Source organism: Sceloporus occidentalis, unplaced genomic scaffold (assembly GCF_023333645.1).
Source record: "Sceloporus occidentalis isolate IW3139 unplaced genomic scaffold, rSceOcc1.0.p SCAF_4, whole genome shotgun sequence".
Classification (NCBI taxonomy): Eukaryota; Metazoa; Chordata; class Lepidosauria; order Squamata; family Phrynosomatidae; genus Sceloporus; species Sceloporus occidentalis.
The window spans coordinates 141,961,622-141,977,757 of record NW_028316984.1 but is presented as its reverse complement, the minus strand read 5'-3'; the positions used below and the strand labels follow the sequence as shown (position 1 = coordinate 141,977,757).

Below are 16,136 nucleotides of genomic sequence, written 5' to 3'. Positions count from 1 at the left end.
CAGTGTCCATGTTACTGTTGAAGATGACCCATTTAATGGGGATTATTCAGTACCAAAATAGATGACAAGTGAGATTGCCGTGATAAGCTTCATACCAGGGCCAAATGACTTGGTTTCCAGGCATGTGCTATATCACAATATAGATCTAATTAAAAGTGGAACTGATCTCAACAGTCTACACAGTGTTCTAAGACTCTTGTCTTAAAAAAATTTCATCCATCTTCTGAAGCATTGACATCTGCTCAGTGTTCTTATAATCAAGGCAAGTAAAAGTCACCTTTTCATTCTAAAATCTTTGGCAACACCAGACACTTTAACTGCCCTGCTCATTCCACTTACCTTATGTCTTTGATCCTTTTATTTGGCAACAGATTTCACCCTCATGTTAATCATTGGCAAATGGGTCCTGTCCATTATCCAGCATGGTTATGCAATTGAGCTTCATACTTTTTTTTAATCTTTAGGATATACCACAAATACTCAAGAACTTGGGTGAGAAGTACTTACGCTACTCAACAAAAGGGCTAAAGAACTTGTTCCTTATTTATACAAACAGATAGGAACTGTACTCTATCTAAAAACCAAGAAATAAGGCAGGGTGCTGCCCATACTAGATTTTTGACATGTCAGCCAAGTCAACACTGTCAACATCTTTTATATGATTTCTGTCCAAGCCATTCTTCTATTTATCCCATGAAGGAGATTGATTCATCACTACCAATGTTCAAGACACTTATTTTCATATTTAATCTACCATTGCTTGCTTCCTGTGATTTGCAGAAAGGATGAACTGTATCTATTTGGGATACTTCTGCTTTTTGTCTCCACAGCTCCATGTGTCTTCACCAAATGCATGACTATAGTGGTATCTCTAGACAATGGGCATCATTGTCTATCCTTATAGAGGCACAGATTAATAGTATAGTAATTTATTTATTATGATATTTATACCCCACTCTTCAGCCCTAAAGGCTCTCAGAGCGGCTTACAATTATTCAGTCTCATTAAAAATAACATGACCATTGGTAATCATAATCAACACAAAAATAAAAAAGATATAATGAAAAGCAAAAGATGGTGAAACTCCACATTGGTGGCCAAGACTAGACCAGGTGCCAGCTGTGGACAGCTAATGAATTACTTATATCAAAAATAAGAGTAAAACTCAAGCAGAAAAAAAGTAATTGTTCCAAAATATGATCTCAGCAACATATCAACAGAATTTATTGATAATATAAAGAACAGATTTGCGCCACTAAGTGTAATAGACCATGAACCAGAACAACTGAAGCCAGGGACATAATAAAAGAAGAATGCAGACAGAAACATTCAACAGACAAAAAGAAAAAGAAAGAGAAGAAACCATGGATAATAGAGACACAAAAGACTGCAGCAACTATAGGACCATAACATTGATCTTTCACACAAGCAAAATTGTGCTCAAAATTCTGCAACATAGACTCCAATCATACATGGAGAATAAAATCCCAGAGGTCCAAGCAGAGTTCAGGAAAGGAAGAGGCATCAGGGGCCCCATTGCTAACATACGATGGTTAATGGGGAGCATCAGGGAATTCTGAAAGAAAATCAGCATGTTCTTCATAGATTACAGTCTTGATGAGAAATCTGTACTTAGGATAATAGGCTACTGTCAGAACAGAATATGGAGAAACAGAAAGGTTCCCAATTGGCAAAGGAGTCAGAAAGGCCGCATCTTATCACCCTACCTGTTCAGCTTAAAGGCAGAATATATTGTAAGGAAAGCAAACTTGAACACAGAAGGAGGAGTGAAAATAGGAGGAAGGAATATCAACAATCTAAGATATGTAGACGACACCATAATACTAGCAGAAAACCTCACAGACCTGGAACAACTACCAAGGAAGATCAAGGAAGACAGTGTAGACTGCTAAACATAAAGAAAATAAAAATAATGACCATGCAGAATGTACACTAATTCAAGATGATAGACGATGAAGAAATAGAAATAGTAAAAGAGTTCTCATACCTGGGATCAAACATTGATAGAGGTGGGTACTGCAGCCAGGATATCAGAAGAAGGTTAAGAATGGGGAGAGTGGCTCTGAAACAACTAGAAAAGATCCTAAAATGCAAAGATGTACAACTCAGCACAAAAGCTAGAATCACAAAAGCCATTGTATCCCCTATCACCATGTATGGATGTGAGAACTGGATAGTTAAGAAACAAGAAAGGAAGAAAATACAATTGGTCCTCTGTTTTTGCGGAGGATCAGTTCTGGACCCCCCTCTGAAAATGGAGGCTCGCGCATATTCAAGCTCCATAGGCTTGAATATGCGCCCCATTGAAAATAGCAGAGGTCGCCCCTCGGGATTTTTGAGGTCACGGATCTGAGATCTGTGAGTTAGGAGGGGGAACTGTACATTCATTTGAGATGTGGTACTGGAGGAGAGTGCTGAGGATCCCATGGACAGCCAAAAAGAGGAATAAATGAGTCCTAGAGAGTCCTAGAGCAGATCAAGCCAGAAAGCTCTCTGGAAGCCAAGATGACAAAACGTAGGCTGTCATACTTCAGACACATCATGAGAAGGCACAACTCACTGGAAAAAACAATAATGCTAGGAAAGGCCAAGGGAAGTAGAAAGAGAGGAAGGCCACATGCTAGATGGATGGACTCTATTAAGGAGGTCACAGGTATGACTTTACAGGAATTATGCAGAACAGTGGTGGGCAGGAAGTCTTTGAGATGTCTCATACACAGGGTTGCCAAGGGTTGAGGTCAACTCAAGGGCAGTAGGATGGAGTTATTGGTAAGAAGGTATCATCATTGTCATCATCATCATTGCCATCATTTTATTCATTTATATCCTGCCTTTCTCCCAATATAGGGATTTAAGATGTCTAACAACATGTTAAAAATACAAATTAAAAACAATATAAAAGGAATGAAATATAAATATAAACAATTTATGAAGTTAAAATACTGAACTTTAAAAATGTTAAAATATCTTAAAGCACTGTATACAAACATCAGTTGTGGCTTGCTGGGGAGAGAAACTGAATCTCCTTGCAGGAGAGAGAAAACACATCCAGGTGGAGGGGGGACCCCAAAGCAGAGGTGAGGGAGGGGGCAAGCCTCCTTGAGGGCTGGGGCTTTTTTTTTTTTTTTTGAGGGGGAACAGACTCTCCAGTAATGATGACCAGGCATAGTGGGGGAAGCATGCGCAGCTCCCTTGGTGCTGCCCCATCCTTTTCCTCCTGAGGAAGGAAGGATGGGGGAGGAGTGTGCATGGTGAAGACATGGTGAGGGAGGAACTGACCGGGTGTTATCCCTCTTCTGGGGTGACACCTGGAGAGGCCCACACCCCCCACACCCCTCATGATGCCACTGTCACAGAGGGCTTGTCTTTGTCTTCTTCTAAGGTTGAGAGAGTGTCACTTGCCCAAGTTTTCCCATTGGGTTCCTACTGCCAAGTGGGGTTTTGAACTCTGGTGTACAGAATCATAGGAGCTTATTGCTCTGCTTAAATAACCTGGTTTAATAATCTGAATTCAAGCCTAAATCAGGAGGCAGCTAGGTCCTACCACAAGGATTTTGTCGCCGAAGCTGCCGGGTGAGTACAGCCCGGTTACAGCCTGGGTCCCAGGCGAGCTTCGGTGGCCATTTTTCCAAGTCGGAAAGCTCCCGGCTTCAAAATAAGGCTGTTGGAGCTCACTTGGGAGCTGGGCCACTGCCAGGCTGTACTCGCCCAATGGCTTTGGTGGCAAAATCCTTGCAGTAGGATCCAGCTGCCTCCCGATTTAGGTTTGAATTCGGATGAGGTAAACCGGATTATTTAAGTGGAGCAATAATAAATATATTTTATGCTTGAGTTTCTTTGTTGAAATGTATCCCTTTAATATTAACAGTAATTTTCCTTCCAAGTTTTAAATACAAACATTAAAACACAGAGAAGCAATGCAAAGATAGCTCTTCTAGATTTGATGAATATTACCCTGAATGCACCTGGTTTTGGAAGCTCACAAATCAGTTTCCTGCATTCCTCACCAATCCCGCTGGGAACAAAGCTAAATGTGGGGATGTGCAATCTAGATTCTTGTAAAACATTTCTTGGTTAAAACTACAGTGTTAGCTTGTATTTCTATTGACATGTGATAATTAAGCATGTCAGTTGCAATACTGCTGGTTAGGCCTAGCTAAAGTAGACTCCTTGAATTAACTCTTGAATGGCGAGTCAACACATAGATAATTCCTGTTAATTCAATGGGTTTATTCTTGTTGCATTAATAATAGGATTTAGGATATCATTTTTTGAAAACTTATCTTACAAACTAGAATTGCTATGTTATGGCCTAGCAACTGTTGGTAATAACAAAGTCCTGTAATTTTATATTACTTTTTCCCCTCCCCATAGCAAACCCTGCATTTTAGAGAAACAATCCTCAGTGCTGCCAAATTAATGAAAACATTTAATGTTTGAAGATTTACTTTTATTTTTAGCATTGCAACTCAAGTAGTCTCTAGTGGGGATTCCTGCAGTTTATCATTACATAGTTTCTGTTAATTCAAAGTGATGGGAACTACTCATATTTCAGTGTCAGGAGGAAAGCTTGGTATAAAGGGAACATGAACAATTGGAGATAGTTTATTTTCATTCCACATGCTTGCTTTGTCCTGTTAAGTCCCAACTTCCTTTATGCACCCTCATTTTAAGCCTGACAGAAATGTGAGATAATGCTCTTGTTGACATGCAAGGGCTGCTGAGCAAAAAATGGAGTCATTGTTGATCAGTTTCAGCCTCCTTGTTAGTGAGTTTGATTAAACAAGGGTGCACGTTACCCAGCTTTAATTATCGCTTTTAATAAGCTTCATTTCTTCCTAGCCAGGCTTCAGTTTAGTTTTCCACTTTCCTCCCCACCCCTTGTCTAATTGAAAATAGGGGCCTAGACAGTCGCCCTGGGATTTCTGCATGAGGAGCTTTCTCACTTGGCTGGCATCTCCTCACTTAGATTGTGTATCTATAGCTGTATCCCCTCCCTTCCTGGTGCCATATAGATCTCTTTCTGCAGTCCCGCAGGGAAATGACTCTACCGGTACCCCTCAGACAACTGAAAAATCCTAAGAAATATTAGCACAGAGTTGCTTTCCCACATCCTCCTGGTAAAAATTCTTATGCTTTAAACACTATGTAATTGTCTATGTGACAGACAATTTCGACAGTAAATATCAACTCTGATATGAATCTTCTGTCTGTTTGCTTCAGTGCCAAAGAAAGCCATTGTGGTTAAATGTCTTATCTTTCATGCATCTGTTGAAGGAGCCCTGCTACACACACACACACACACACACACACACACACACACACACACACCAACAAATAGTAGTGGCTTTAATTTAGCCTTGAATGAGGGAAGAAGAAAAGGAGAAGATGGGAGTGCGTGTGTAGGTGTGTTTCTATTAACTCCTGTTGCAGCTATTAATTTGATTAGGGCTATAAATGAGCTTTCTGATAAAATGCTGTGTGGGGCTATATGTCTGATCTGTGGGAAAGGACGATGGAGGAGTAAGCAATCTGCTCCTCCTATGGGTCATCCTAGATTCATGAGATTTCCAGACATGTCTGTCTTGTAATTGTCCGCCTCTCCCCACAATTTTATAATTTTTGTCAGCATCTCTTTCCACACTTAAGATCCTTTTGAAAAAAAGAACTTTTTCCTTGAAGCCCTTACCATCTCATTGGTCTCCTCATGCTCCCTCTCTTTTGGATGTCCACATTCCTTAACAGTCTTGCTATCTGGTTTCTCAGTCTCACAGCAATAAAGGTTCAGGGAAATTGATGTGTTCATCCAGCAGTTGCTCAGCTGCCAGGATATGTTTACACTACAACTTGGAAAAAGGACGTTTTGGGACTAGGCATGATGGCTGGGAGATTTTGTGTGCTGTATTTCTCAAAAGGAACTTTACCAGGACCTGGTCCATGTGTTGTTCTCTAAGCTTGCCATTGGTGAGCCATATCAAAGGAGCAAGAGCAAAGCAACTGCTTGAGATGTTCTTCCATGGCTGCTAAGAGGAGCCAAGATGGAGGTGACTATCTTGTTTGTCAGAGCTTTTAATCCACTTGCAACACATGAATTACTTGTACCTAGTTTCCTTCTCAGTGGCTACACCCAGACTCTGGAACTTCTTTCCTAGAGAAGTTAGACTGGCACCTTCCTTGCAGAAGATCGTTTTGTTTTGGCAGGCCTCTAAGGACTTTTGTGTGCTGTGTTGTTTATATTTGTTTTTCTTCTTAGTAATGGTTTGTTTTGAACTGCTTTTAATTTTAATGATATTTTATGATAGTTATATTTTGAACTTATGTACATTGTATTTTTTACATGTATCTGTTTTAACTATTGTAAGCTGCCTTGTCCTAGACTGGGAAAAAGTGGGATGATAATAATAATAATACAGTAATAATATCTATAATCATGGTGCATTGTGATTGTGTCTTAACAATGCTTCTATTGTAGCATAACTAACCTTCAGTTATTTTTTATTGTTGTCTTATAGATGTGATTTTTCTGTTACTGTACTTATTATTACTTTTCTAGATCTGGAATGCATTTTTATCATTCCAGATGCAGTGTGGAATATGTGAATCCACTGCCCTAATTTTGCATTTAAGATCTTTATTTATTTTATTTTACTTTTTAAAGTATTTTGATATCACCTTCAAGCCCACAAGGGCTTCTGAGGTGATGAACAAATGAAAACCAATTTAAACCATATGATAAAAACATTTTAAAACACATTAAAATACTCTTTGAAAACTCCTAAAAGCAGTCTTAAAGTAATCCTAGAATCCATTTTTGAAACAGTTAAAACAGCAGTTTCAAACACTGAAGGTCATGTGGAACAGCACTGTTTTGGCTGCTTGTCAGAAGTGTATTAAAAGAGTTGGGGCCAGCCTATCTTCCTTAAGTAGAGTGTTTCATAGTCAAGTCACTGTTACAGACAAAACCCTGTTACATGTACCCACCAACCTAAGTTCATGAGGTGTTGGGACATACAGCAGTGCCTTTTTTCAACATCTCAAATTTCTATCAGGCTCATATGGGAGGAGGTGGTTTTAACCATTTGATCTACTTTTTTCCAGTGACTGTAGAGCTGGAACAAGAGAACATGTCAGCAAAAGAGTGTTTTTGTATTACTTGTGTGAATTATCATTCTCATCATTACTGCTGATGATCATTACTGCTGATTACCAAGTATGATGAACAACCTGATTGCTATTCATAAATCATACAGATTGTGTTCTCACTACACATCACTCTAAATATAACAACCATGTTGTATTCTCTGAAATGCTTGGGATAATGTTCTCCATCTCATCCAAACCATTTCATCTAGACTCTTCCAAAAGGCAAGAGGCTTCTCGCTTTCAGTGGCCCTTTTTCCAAGAAAAGACATATGATTAGGTTTGGATTATGGCCTCTGAGGGACTGTATGAAACATGTGTTTTGCTTGCCATTTGATGCCTGCTTCACTGCAAATAATAGTTCTTTAATAAGCATACTTGTTCCTCACTAAATTGCTTAATTGCTTATCAGATGAAAGTTATCACAAAAATAAGGCATAATAGTTATTCTCTGAAATCAATATGATGTGATCTCCCTTTTGTAATTATTAAAAGTTCCTTATCTCATGTCTCTTGTAAAATAAACCTTTCCCCCTCAAGAAAAATATTTAGAGTGTGATTCTAATGCCTTCATTGACCCTATGTTATGGAGCCCACTAAATTCCACCTGATCTGGCCATGTCAGTTACAAAAGGAGACTCTTCAGTTCTTCAGACTGATCCAAGTGAAAGCATGATACCCATGCTGAAAGAAACCTCTTTGTCTGTTTCCTCATGTTGGTTCTGGCATGGTCTGTGCAACCAGGGTATACAGCCAGAATTTCCACAATGTCTCAGAGCCCCTGAGGTAAATTCTCAATTCATGTAGAAGATGGTACCCAGTCAGAGCCAACCCTACCATTGAGCAGACAGAGGTTGCTACTGCATGTGCCAAATGCTGAGGGAAGGTACACAGTAGCACTTAAGCATTGGAGGACAAAAACATGAATGTCCCAGAGCCTGTTTGCATCTCCTGCCCTAAGGTGCAGTGATGCTGCCTTTTCACCAGTGTTGGAGGAAGATACAGTGGCATATCTATTTGGCTTCTAGACACGAAATGATGAAAGGAAAGGGTCATCTTCTTCTTTGCCTCAGGGAAGAGACATCTCTAAGAGGTGCAGAGCATATGGACCATACCAGGTGACATCTCAGAAGAGGTCGCTGGTGGGAAAGGACTGCCTTCTGGTGTGAAGTGTACTGCTGCATCTCTTTGTGAGTAGACTGAGACTCCTGGAGACTGAAGGTCCTGGGATGGACCTGGCCTACCCTCCTAGGGATTGCAAAGAGGCCAGCCAGGATGCTGGCAGCATCCTATGGTAAAATCTTGGAGGATTCTCCCTTTTCCAAATGGCTCCTGGAGCCCTTCGTGAGTTGTAAACAAGGCAGGCAAACCAGAATGGCCTAGGATACGGACAAATTTCCTTCGCATTACCTGGTCCATCTACCCTTTAGCAGCAAAAGCATCTTCTCATCCTCAGCGTCCTGATCTATTCATGACAGATCAGTGCCCTGGGTGGTCCAAGCTGCAGGAGGGCCCAAGTGTCCAAACTTTACCCAGCAAGAGCTCCAGGAGTCTGCTCAGGAATTCCATCCTATCTTACTGAGGGAGCAAACAAACCCCTGGAGGGCTCTCCCTTTGCTGAATGGCACCTTGACCCGATCCTCTTTAGAACTTGCAAATCTGTAAGGTAGTAACATCCTGTTTGGATTACTGTAACACACTGTATATGGGGCTACCTTTGAAGATTGTTTGGAAATTTCAGATGATCCATAGAGCTGTGGCCAGATTGTTAACTGGGGCTAGATGCAGGAAGCACACAACTCCCAGATTGCAACAGCCCCATTGACTGCTGGTCTGTTTCTGGGCATAATTTATAGTGCTGATTATGACCCATAAACCCTATATGGTTAAGGTAGGGGTTATGTGAAGGACCATATTGCCCCATATGAGCCTGGCAATCCTTTGAGATTTTCTGGGTAGGCCCTTCTCTCTGTCCCATCACCCTCACACGTCCATCTGGTAGGATTATGGGAGAAAGTCTCTTCAGTGGCTGCTCCTAGTCTCTGGAACTCACTGACTAGATTGTTTAGACTGATATCATCCTTGATACCTGTTTTGCTTGTTGTGTGCCTTCAGGTCATTTCTGATGTATCGCAACCCTAAGGCAAATGTAACAAGGGGTTTTCTTGGTGTCCAGAAGGGGTTTGCCTTTGCCTTCCTCTGAGGAAGAGGGAGTCTGACAGTGTGCTTCCATGGCCCGGCAGGGATTTGGACCTGGTCTCCAGAGTTGTAGTCCAACACTCAAATGTTGTCTGTCTTTCTCTAGACATGTGAAAACCATTTTTTGGTCAACAGGCCTTTGAGGACTGATTACTTAAGGGGGAAAGGGACCTTTTGTAATGAACTGTATTATTTATTTGTTGTTTTATTTTTATAGTCATGCTTTTAACTGCTTTTAATTCTATTGTTGGTTTATAATTGTATTTTTAATTTGGAATTTTTTTTTTAGCCTTATCTCTTTTAGTCTTTGAATCCTGGACTGGGGAAAAGGCAGAATAATAAACAAACCGACTTGATGCTTATGGGTGGGAGGTGGTGGTGGGGGAAATAACCATAAAACCATGGTTGTAACTCTTCCATCACTTATGTCCATATATTTTCAGTGATCCTTAGCTGACCTTAGCTGTCCTGGGGAAGATGGTGGCTGTCTATTATCTCATGCTTTCTTTTTTCCCTCCACATTGCAGTCTTGGGGACCAGTTCTACAAAGAAGCCATAGAGCACTGTCGCAGCTACAATTCCCGGCTCTGTGCTGAACGTAGTGTCCGTCTTCCTTTCCTCGACTCGCAAACTGGTGTAGCTCAGAATAACTGTTACATTTGGATGGAAAAGAGGCATCGGGGACCAGGTATAAAATTGCTTACAAACTGTGTGAAGGCCCTACAGAATTCGCTTAAAAGATACTTTTGAGTTTTGGAACAGCCACAACCAGTGGCCATTCATGCTACACAAATATTAAGCTATATTCCACTTCAGCTGCCCTATCAACATCCTATGGAATCTTGGGGTTTGTAGTCTGGTGAGGCACTAGACTTTTTTGTGTGACTGAGAATCCTAAATGCCCTTCCTGAAACTACCAATCCCACAATTCCATGAGAAGTTGCCATGGCAGTTAAAGTGGAATATTGGACTATAATTATTTAGTGTGACTGAGTCCCTGGAAAACTTGCCTAGAATGATTGACTTGAAAAGGTTCCTTTTAGGCAACTACAATGGATGAGTAAGGCACAGCATTCCTCTACTTCTGCTCCCTGTTAATAGAAATGATTGGTAATAGATAAATCCCTCTACAGCCTACAAATGCAATCTCAACTTAGAATCATAGAATCATAGAGTTGGAAGAGACCACTAGGGCCATCCAGTCCAACCCCCTGCCATGCAGGAAATCCAAATCAAAGCATCCCCGACAGATGGCCATCCAGCCTCTGTTTAAAGACCTCCAAGGAAGGAGACTCTATCACCCTCCGAGGGAGTGCATTCCACTGTCGAACAACCCTTACTGTCAGGATGTTCCTCCTAATGTTGAGGTGGAATCTCTTTTCCTGTAGCTTGCATCCATTGTTTCGGGTTCTGTTCTCTGGAGCAGAAGAAAACAAGCTTGTTCCCTCCTCAATATGACATCCCTTCAAATATTTAAATAGCGCTATCATATCACCTCTTAACCTTCTTTTCTCCAGGCTAAACATCCCCAGCTCCCTAAGTCGTTCCTCATAGGACATGGTTTCCAGACCCTTCACCATTTTTGTCGCCCTCCTTTGGACACACTCCAGTTTCTCAATGTCCTTTCTGAATTGTGGCGCCCAGAACTTAGTTCCTTTAATTTTATTTGTGGCCTGGGACAGACCACTGCCAAATTGTGTGGTGTCCCTCCAGAGTAAAAGGAACCTGAAAAAAATGGGTTCTTTTTCCGTTGCTGGGCAGACGTCATGAGTACGGTAATGGTGCACTCATTACATAAACAACGTGCAGGTACATGTATATGCTGTGCGTTGCTTACGGCAAAATGGTGGTGCCCATGTACATGGGACGTGGCCATTAGTCCGCCACCATGCTGTGCTAGGGTTAGGGACCTTGCTAGAATCGGCAGCGGCACGGCACTTTGGGACCGTCTGTCCTGCGCCTTTGTCTGCTGCAAAAATGCAGTTGAAAAGCCACTGCTTGACTGTATGGGAAATGGTCTTAAAAAAAGTTGAAAGGGGGAATGCACTTGTATATTCTTATTGATATACCTGGAAATAATTAACTTTATTTCTTAAAAAGAAATATATATTAGTGATGAACTTGTCATTTTAAAGATACAATACTATTATCTAGGGCTTGTCTACATTGGTAGTCATCCCATAGAGGCTGCAACCCAGGTACACAATGTTCCTCAGGGTTCTCAGGCAATGTGGGTGTTTCTCTGAAAATCTGGAGAAAAAGAACACCCCTTTTCCTTACATCCCTGGAAATTGGCAGTGGGGACATCCATGTGGCTGGAAATACTCTGCACTACTGGACAAGTGATCATCGTAGGACCACCTTTTTCTTCTGGATTGCTCTGATCCCTCCATAGTGAATGTGGCACGATTAGAGTTGCTACTGGTTGGGAAATGGTGCTATGGTTATGGGGTATGGAGTACGGTGCTTCCCACTGGTGAAAACAACTTCTTACTTGAGAAAGAGTTTGGAAAACTTTGTTCCCTTCTTAAATTGACCATAAAAATATCAACAATACTTGCATGAGTAATATAAGTGGGGGAAGCTAAACATTGTGTGGAACCAGACCTTGGAAGTAACTGGTCAGAAATAACTAGTTACTTGTTATGAATTCTTTTCCTCAGTAATGAAGGAGACATAACTACATAACATAATTTTAAAAGAGATAGGCCTGTTACAGACTGCCAAAATAAAGCTGCTTCGGGTCTCTTTGGAGGTATGCTATTTAAATGATGCATGGGTCCTAAGAGTCCAGAGGTTGCACCAAAGCCACACTCCATTCCTAAGCACTGGAGTGCAGCTTTGGTGCAGCTTCTGGATTCTTAGGATGCATGCATAATTTAAACAGCATACCTCCAAAGAGACCCGAAGCAGCTTTATTTTGGCAGTCTGTAACAGGCCACTGTTTCAGTCTTTTTGCAGTGTAGCTGTAACTTTAAGTTTCTTTAATAGTTAGAGGGCTACAGTCCCACAAAATGATGGTGGTGGAGGAATATCAGATGGTTCAAATAGTGGCTTGTGTTGTGTCTCATGTTTTATTTTAGGTGCTGATATTGGGATGAGACAGACAGGATGAGTGTGTTTTGTAATCCAGGCCAGTGGTTGTTTTTTTAAACTTACAAAAGGTAACAATTTAGATACTTATGAGAAACAGGGAAATACAATTACTTTTGAAAATTATGTCCATTAAGATAACTATGATATGTGTCTATCTGCCAGGATTATAACAGTAATTAATTATTTTTAAAATTCAAGCATTGATCTGCACATGGTATTTCTGATCCCCCTCCATTTTTTAAACCACAAATGGTGTGGGTGCAGGCTGTTTCAGAGTCAGAGAAAAGTCAAGTAAGGAGAGACGGCTAATTTTTTTCTCTTCTGATCCATTTTAGAGAAAAATGTCTTTACCAAGTAGCTTTTTCACCTGCAACAATAAGAAGTGGAGAAACTGTAGGCTCCTCCAGATGGGATAAATGTATTAGGAGAGTGCTGTTGTAAGTTCTTAGTTTTTAAAAAATATGCAAACAATATTTCTGTTGCCCTGAATGTTTTTTGTTGCTATTTCCAGCACTGCCTGCAACATGTTATTCCTGCCCGTGGTTTTAATTTCTTTTTAATTCCAAGACATATCAGAACAACAATAATAACAACAAAAAATCTTTATTTCAATTCCTTAAAAATGTCTTAGTGGGATAGTGCATCAGAAGATCAGTGAATCAGGGAAATGTCACTTTTGCACTATAGGACTATAACTTTCATTTAAAAAAGAAGGAAGGAAAGGAGGAAGTAATGCCTTTGAAACCATAGGACCACTAAACCAACCATGCACTGTTCTTTTTTAAAAAACACAACCCTTTGGAAGAGCTCTAGTGCAGATCTACGAATCCGTTACAAACATCCCCCAACAAGTGGACACAGAGAATACAATAACCAGCAAGACCCAGGAATCTATAATGACAGTTTGGAAGAGCCTCACTCCCTCCCCTTTTGTCCACTGGCTCAGCAAGCAAAATATAATTTTAGGGTGGCTGCATTTGGGATGAACAAAAACTGCAGAGAAAGGGTTAAGTAGTCTCTCTGTCTGTGTTCCCCTCATATAGCCTGTTCAGGGTAAAAATCAAACAGACACAAAGGAAAGAGTCCACATAATGTTTAGCTTGAAGCTTGCACCTAAGAGAGCTTTGCTGGAAGGGACAGATGTAAATTCTTCATGTAGCTAATTTAATGTCCTGTGTGTTTAAAGAAATTGTTTGGCAGGTATGTCACAACATGGTGATCAGTTGATGAAAACGGTCACATCCACCCTTCCACCATCTAGTCAGTTCTTTGACAAATGTCTATTCTGGTTCCCACAAATACTGGCAATCAAATTAAATGTCCACAAATAAGTTCTAACAACATTTTATTTCTTTGTTATTGTTGGCCATGTTGTAAAAAGCTATGAAGGCTATAGATTCCAGGTAGGGTGTTGTTACTAACATAATTAAAGTCACACAGCCACTTCATTTTATTGTCATGGTTTTGGTCACCATGGGCCCAAATCAGTATACTATGAAGTATATTAGATAGTTCATTTCTTTTTCTCACCAATCACTGAAACGTAATCACTTACAGTGTGGGAGAGCTATATTTCCCAAGAAATGTCTGTTGTGTGTGTTTATGTATGTGTATGTGTGTTTGAAAAAAAAAAAAGACTGCAGAATCTAAATACCCTCTGTACCCATAGATTCAACTATCCATGACTTGAAAATATTTTTAAGGAACTCCAAAAGGCAAACCTTATATAAGGGGCACCATTTTACTTCAACACTGGGGCTTGAATATTCATGGATTTTGGTATCCACAGAGGGTCCTGGAACAAACCCCAGTGGATACCAAAGGCCCACTGTAAATACTTGTATTAGGGCAAATAATTCCATTTTATACCAGGGAGTCTCAGGGTATTTACTATCCTAGTGTTGTTGTTGTTGCTGCTGCTGCTGCTGCTTAATTTGATCACTTGTTTTTTGGAGAAATTCTGTTGGCACCTTTAGCTGATTCTACACCTTGGTTCATCCATTCTTTCCTTTCAAGGGGTTTTGTTTCTGCTTGCACTTTAGATTCTTACATCTGTTTGAACCAAGTGAGCATGGTTATTCACTTTTGATTTCCTAGTGCACTCTGGGAGATATGCATGCCACTGCTGATTCATAGTGATATCATAGTCATAAGTATGGTCAGGCTGGGTAATGAACCTATCATTAAAGAATGAAAATGAAAACAAGGAGCTGGAGGACAAAGCCTACCATACAGCCTGCCCTGTCCCCTATATACTTGTCTGCATCCCTCAGATGTGGTTGAAGATCTTGACCTGTCATCACTGTTGAAGTAAGATACAGAGGACAAGAAAGAATACAGGAGTCGAAGACTTTCGTGGCCGGCATCCATAGATACCTGTGGGCTTTTTGGGCTGTGTGGCCATGTTCTAGAAGAGTTTCTTCCTGATGTTTCGCCAGCATCTGTGGCTGGCATCTCTGAAGATCCTCTAGAACATGGCCACATAGCCCAAAAAAATCACAAAAATCTAAGAATACAGGAGTTCTGAAGAAATAAGGTGTAGTTATGTGAAGAGGATCAGCTGGTCTGGGAAATTTTCTGGTCAGTCCTGCCTAGAAGGAAACAATGACTAGTCTCATTGGGTAAGTCAGCCCAGGGACTGAGAGTAATTTCCTAAGAAATTTCCAAAGGCAGTTTATGGTCTGACTCTTTGTGACACCTACATAGCATTCAAAACATAGGACTGGAACAAAGATAAGTAAGTTTTCTGAGTCTTTTTTCCACAAAGTTAAGCAAATCTACTTTTTCCAAAAGCAGCATAGGTTGCACATCTGATATCTTTGTGTATGTGCTGTATATTGAACCACAGTATGATTGCACCAGTGACCCACCCTGATACATGTCTGCGCAACTGCAATAAGAGTATTTCCTCTCATTGAAAGAATATTATAAATTTTAATTTGTGGCAAAAAGATTTTACCTTGTGTCTTCTTCCGAAAGCTTCCCATTTGTGCATCACTTACAAATTTGACACTTTTAAACATTATTGTCTCCCCTTTGTTCATCCTATTGCTCCATGTTGTATGTAATTGAAAATAGTGGTCTTTGGGACTTTCTTTCTCCACTCTTTTCTCTTATATGCCATAAGACAATGGGGGTTTAAACAGTATAAGGGTTTCCTGGATGCCTCTACTTTATACTTACTGACTATCTAGTACTTTCCCCATTTGCTCAATCATCAGTTATATTGCATGGTCATCAATGTATCTATGTAATCACACCATGTGGCCACTGAAACTGCCAGGTCACACAAAGACTCCCACCCTCTCTCCCCACTTCCTTCAAGATGGTGAGTCCTAGCTCTGCTGAACTCCTCCTTTATTTGAAATCTTCCCTGAGCAAGTTAAGGCTAACTTGTGTGTGTTTGCTTTGGCTGTGCATTGCAAAGTAGCTACATATTTATGGATTTTTTATCCACAGATTCAAGCATCCATGGCTTGAAAATATTTTAAAAATACATAAATTCCAAAAAGCAAACCTTGATTTTTCCATTTTACACAAGGGACAACATTTTACTACCCCATTGTATATAATGAGACTTGAGCAGCCATGGGTTTTGGTATCCATGGTTGGGGGGGAGTTCCTGGAACCAAACCCCAGTGGATACCAAGGGGTCACTGTAGTAAAGGTTTTAATTATTA

General features: G+C 40.5%; 1 protein-coding gene across 4 annotated transcripts in view; it reads left to right on the top strand.

Annotated features, from left to right (window-relative positions):
• The window catches only part of DPF3 (double PHD fingers 3), a 275,329-nt gene that overhangs the window by 102,629 nt on the left and 156,564 nt on the right, over nucleotides 1-16,136 (top strand). For all 4 annotated transcript variants that reach the window (XR_016280963.1, XM_089521811.1, XM_089521810.1 and 1 more), the window contains exon 2: nucleotides 9,888-10,048. Coding sequence is in view for 3 of the 4 variants with exons in the window: in XM_089521811.1 (XP_089377937.1) it covers nucleotides 9,888-10,048 (161 nt within the window). In the remaining variant the exon portion in view is untranslated. The remainder of the gene's footprint in view (nucleotides 1-9,887; nucleotides 10,049-16,136) is intronic.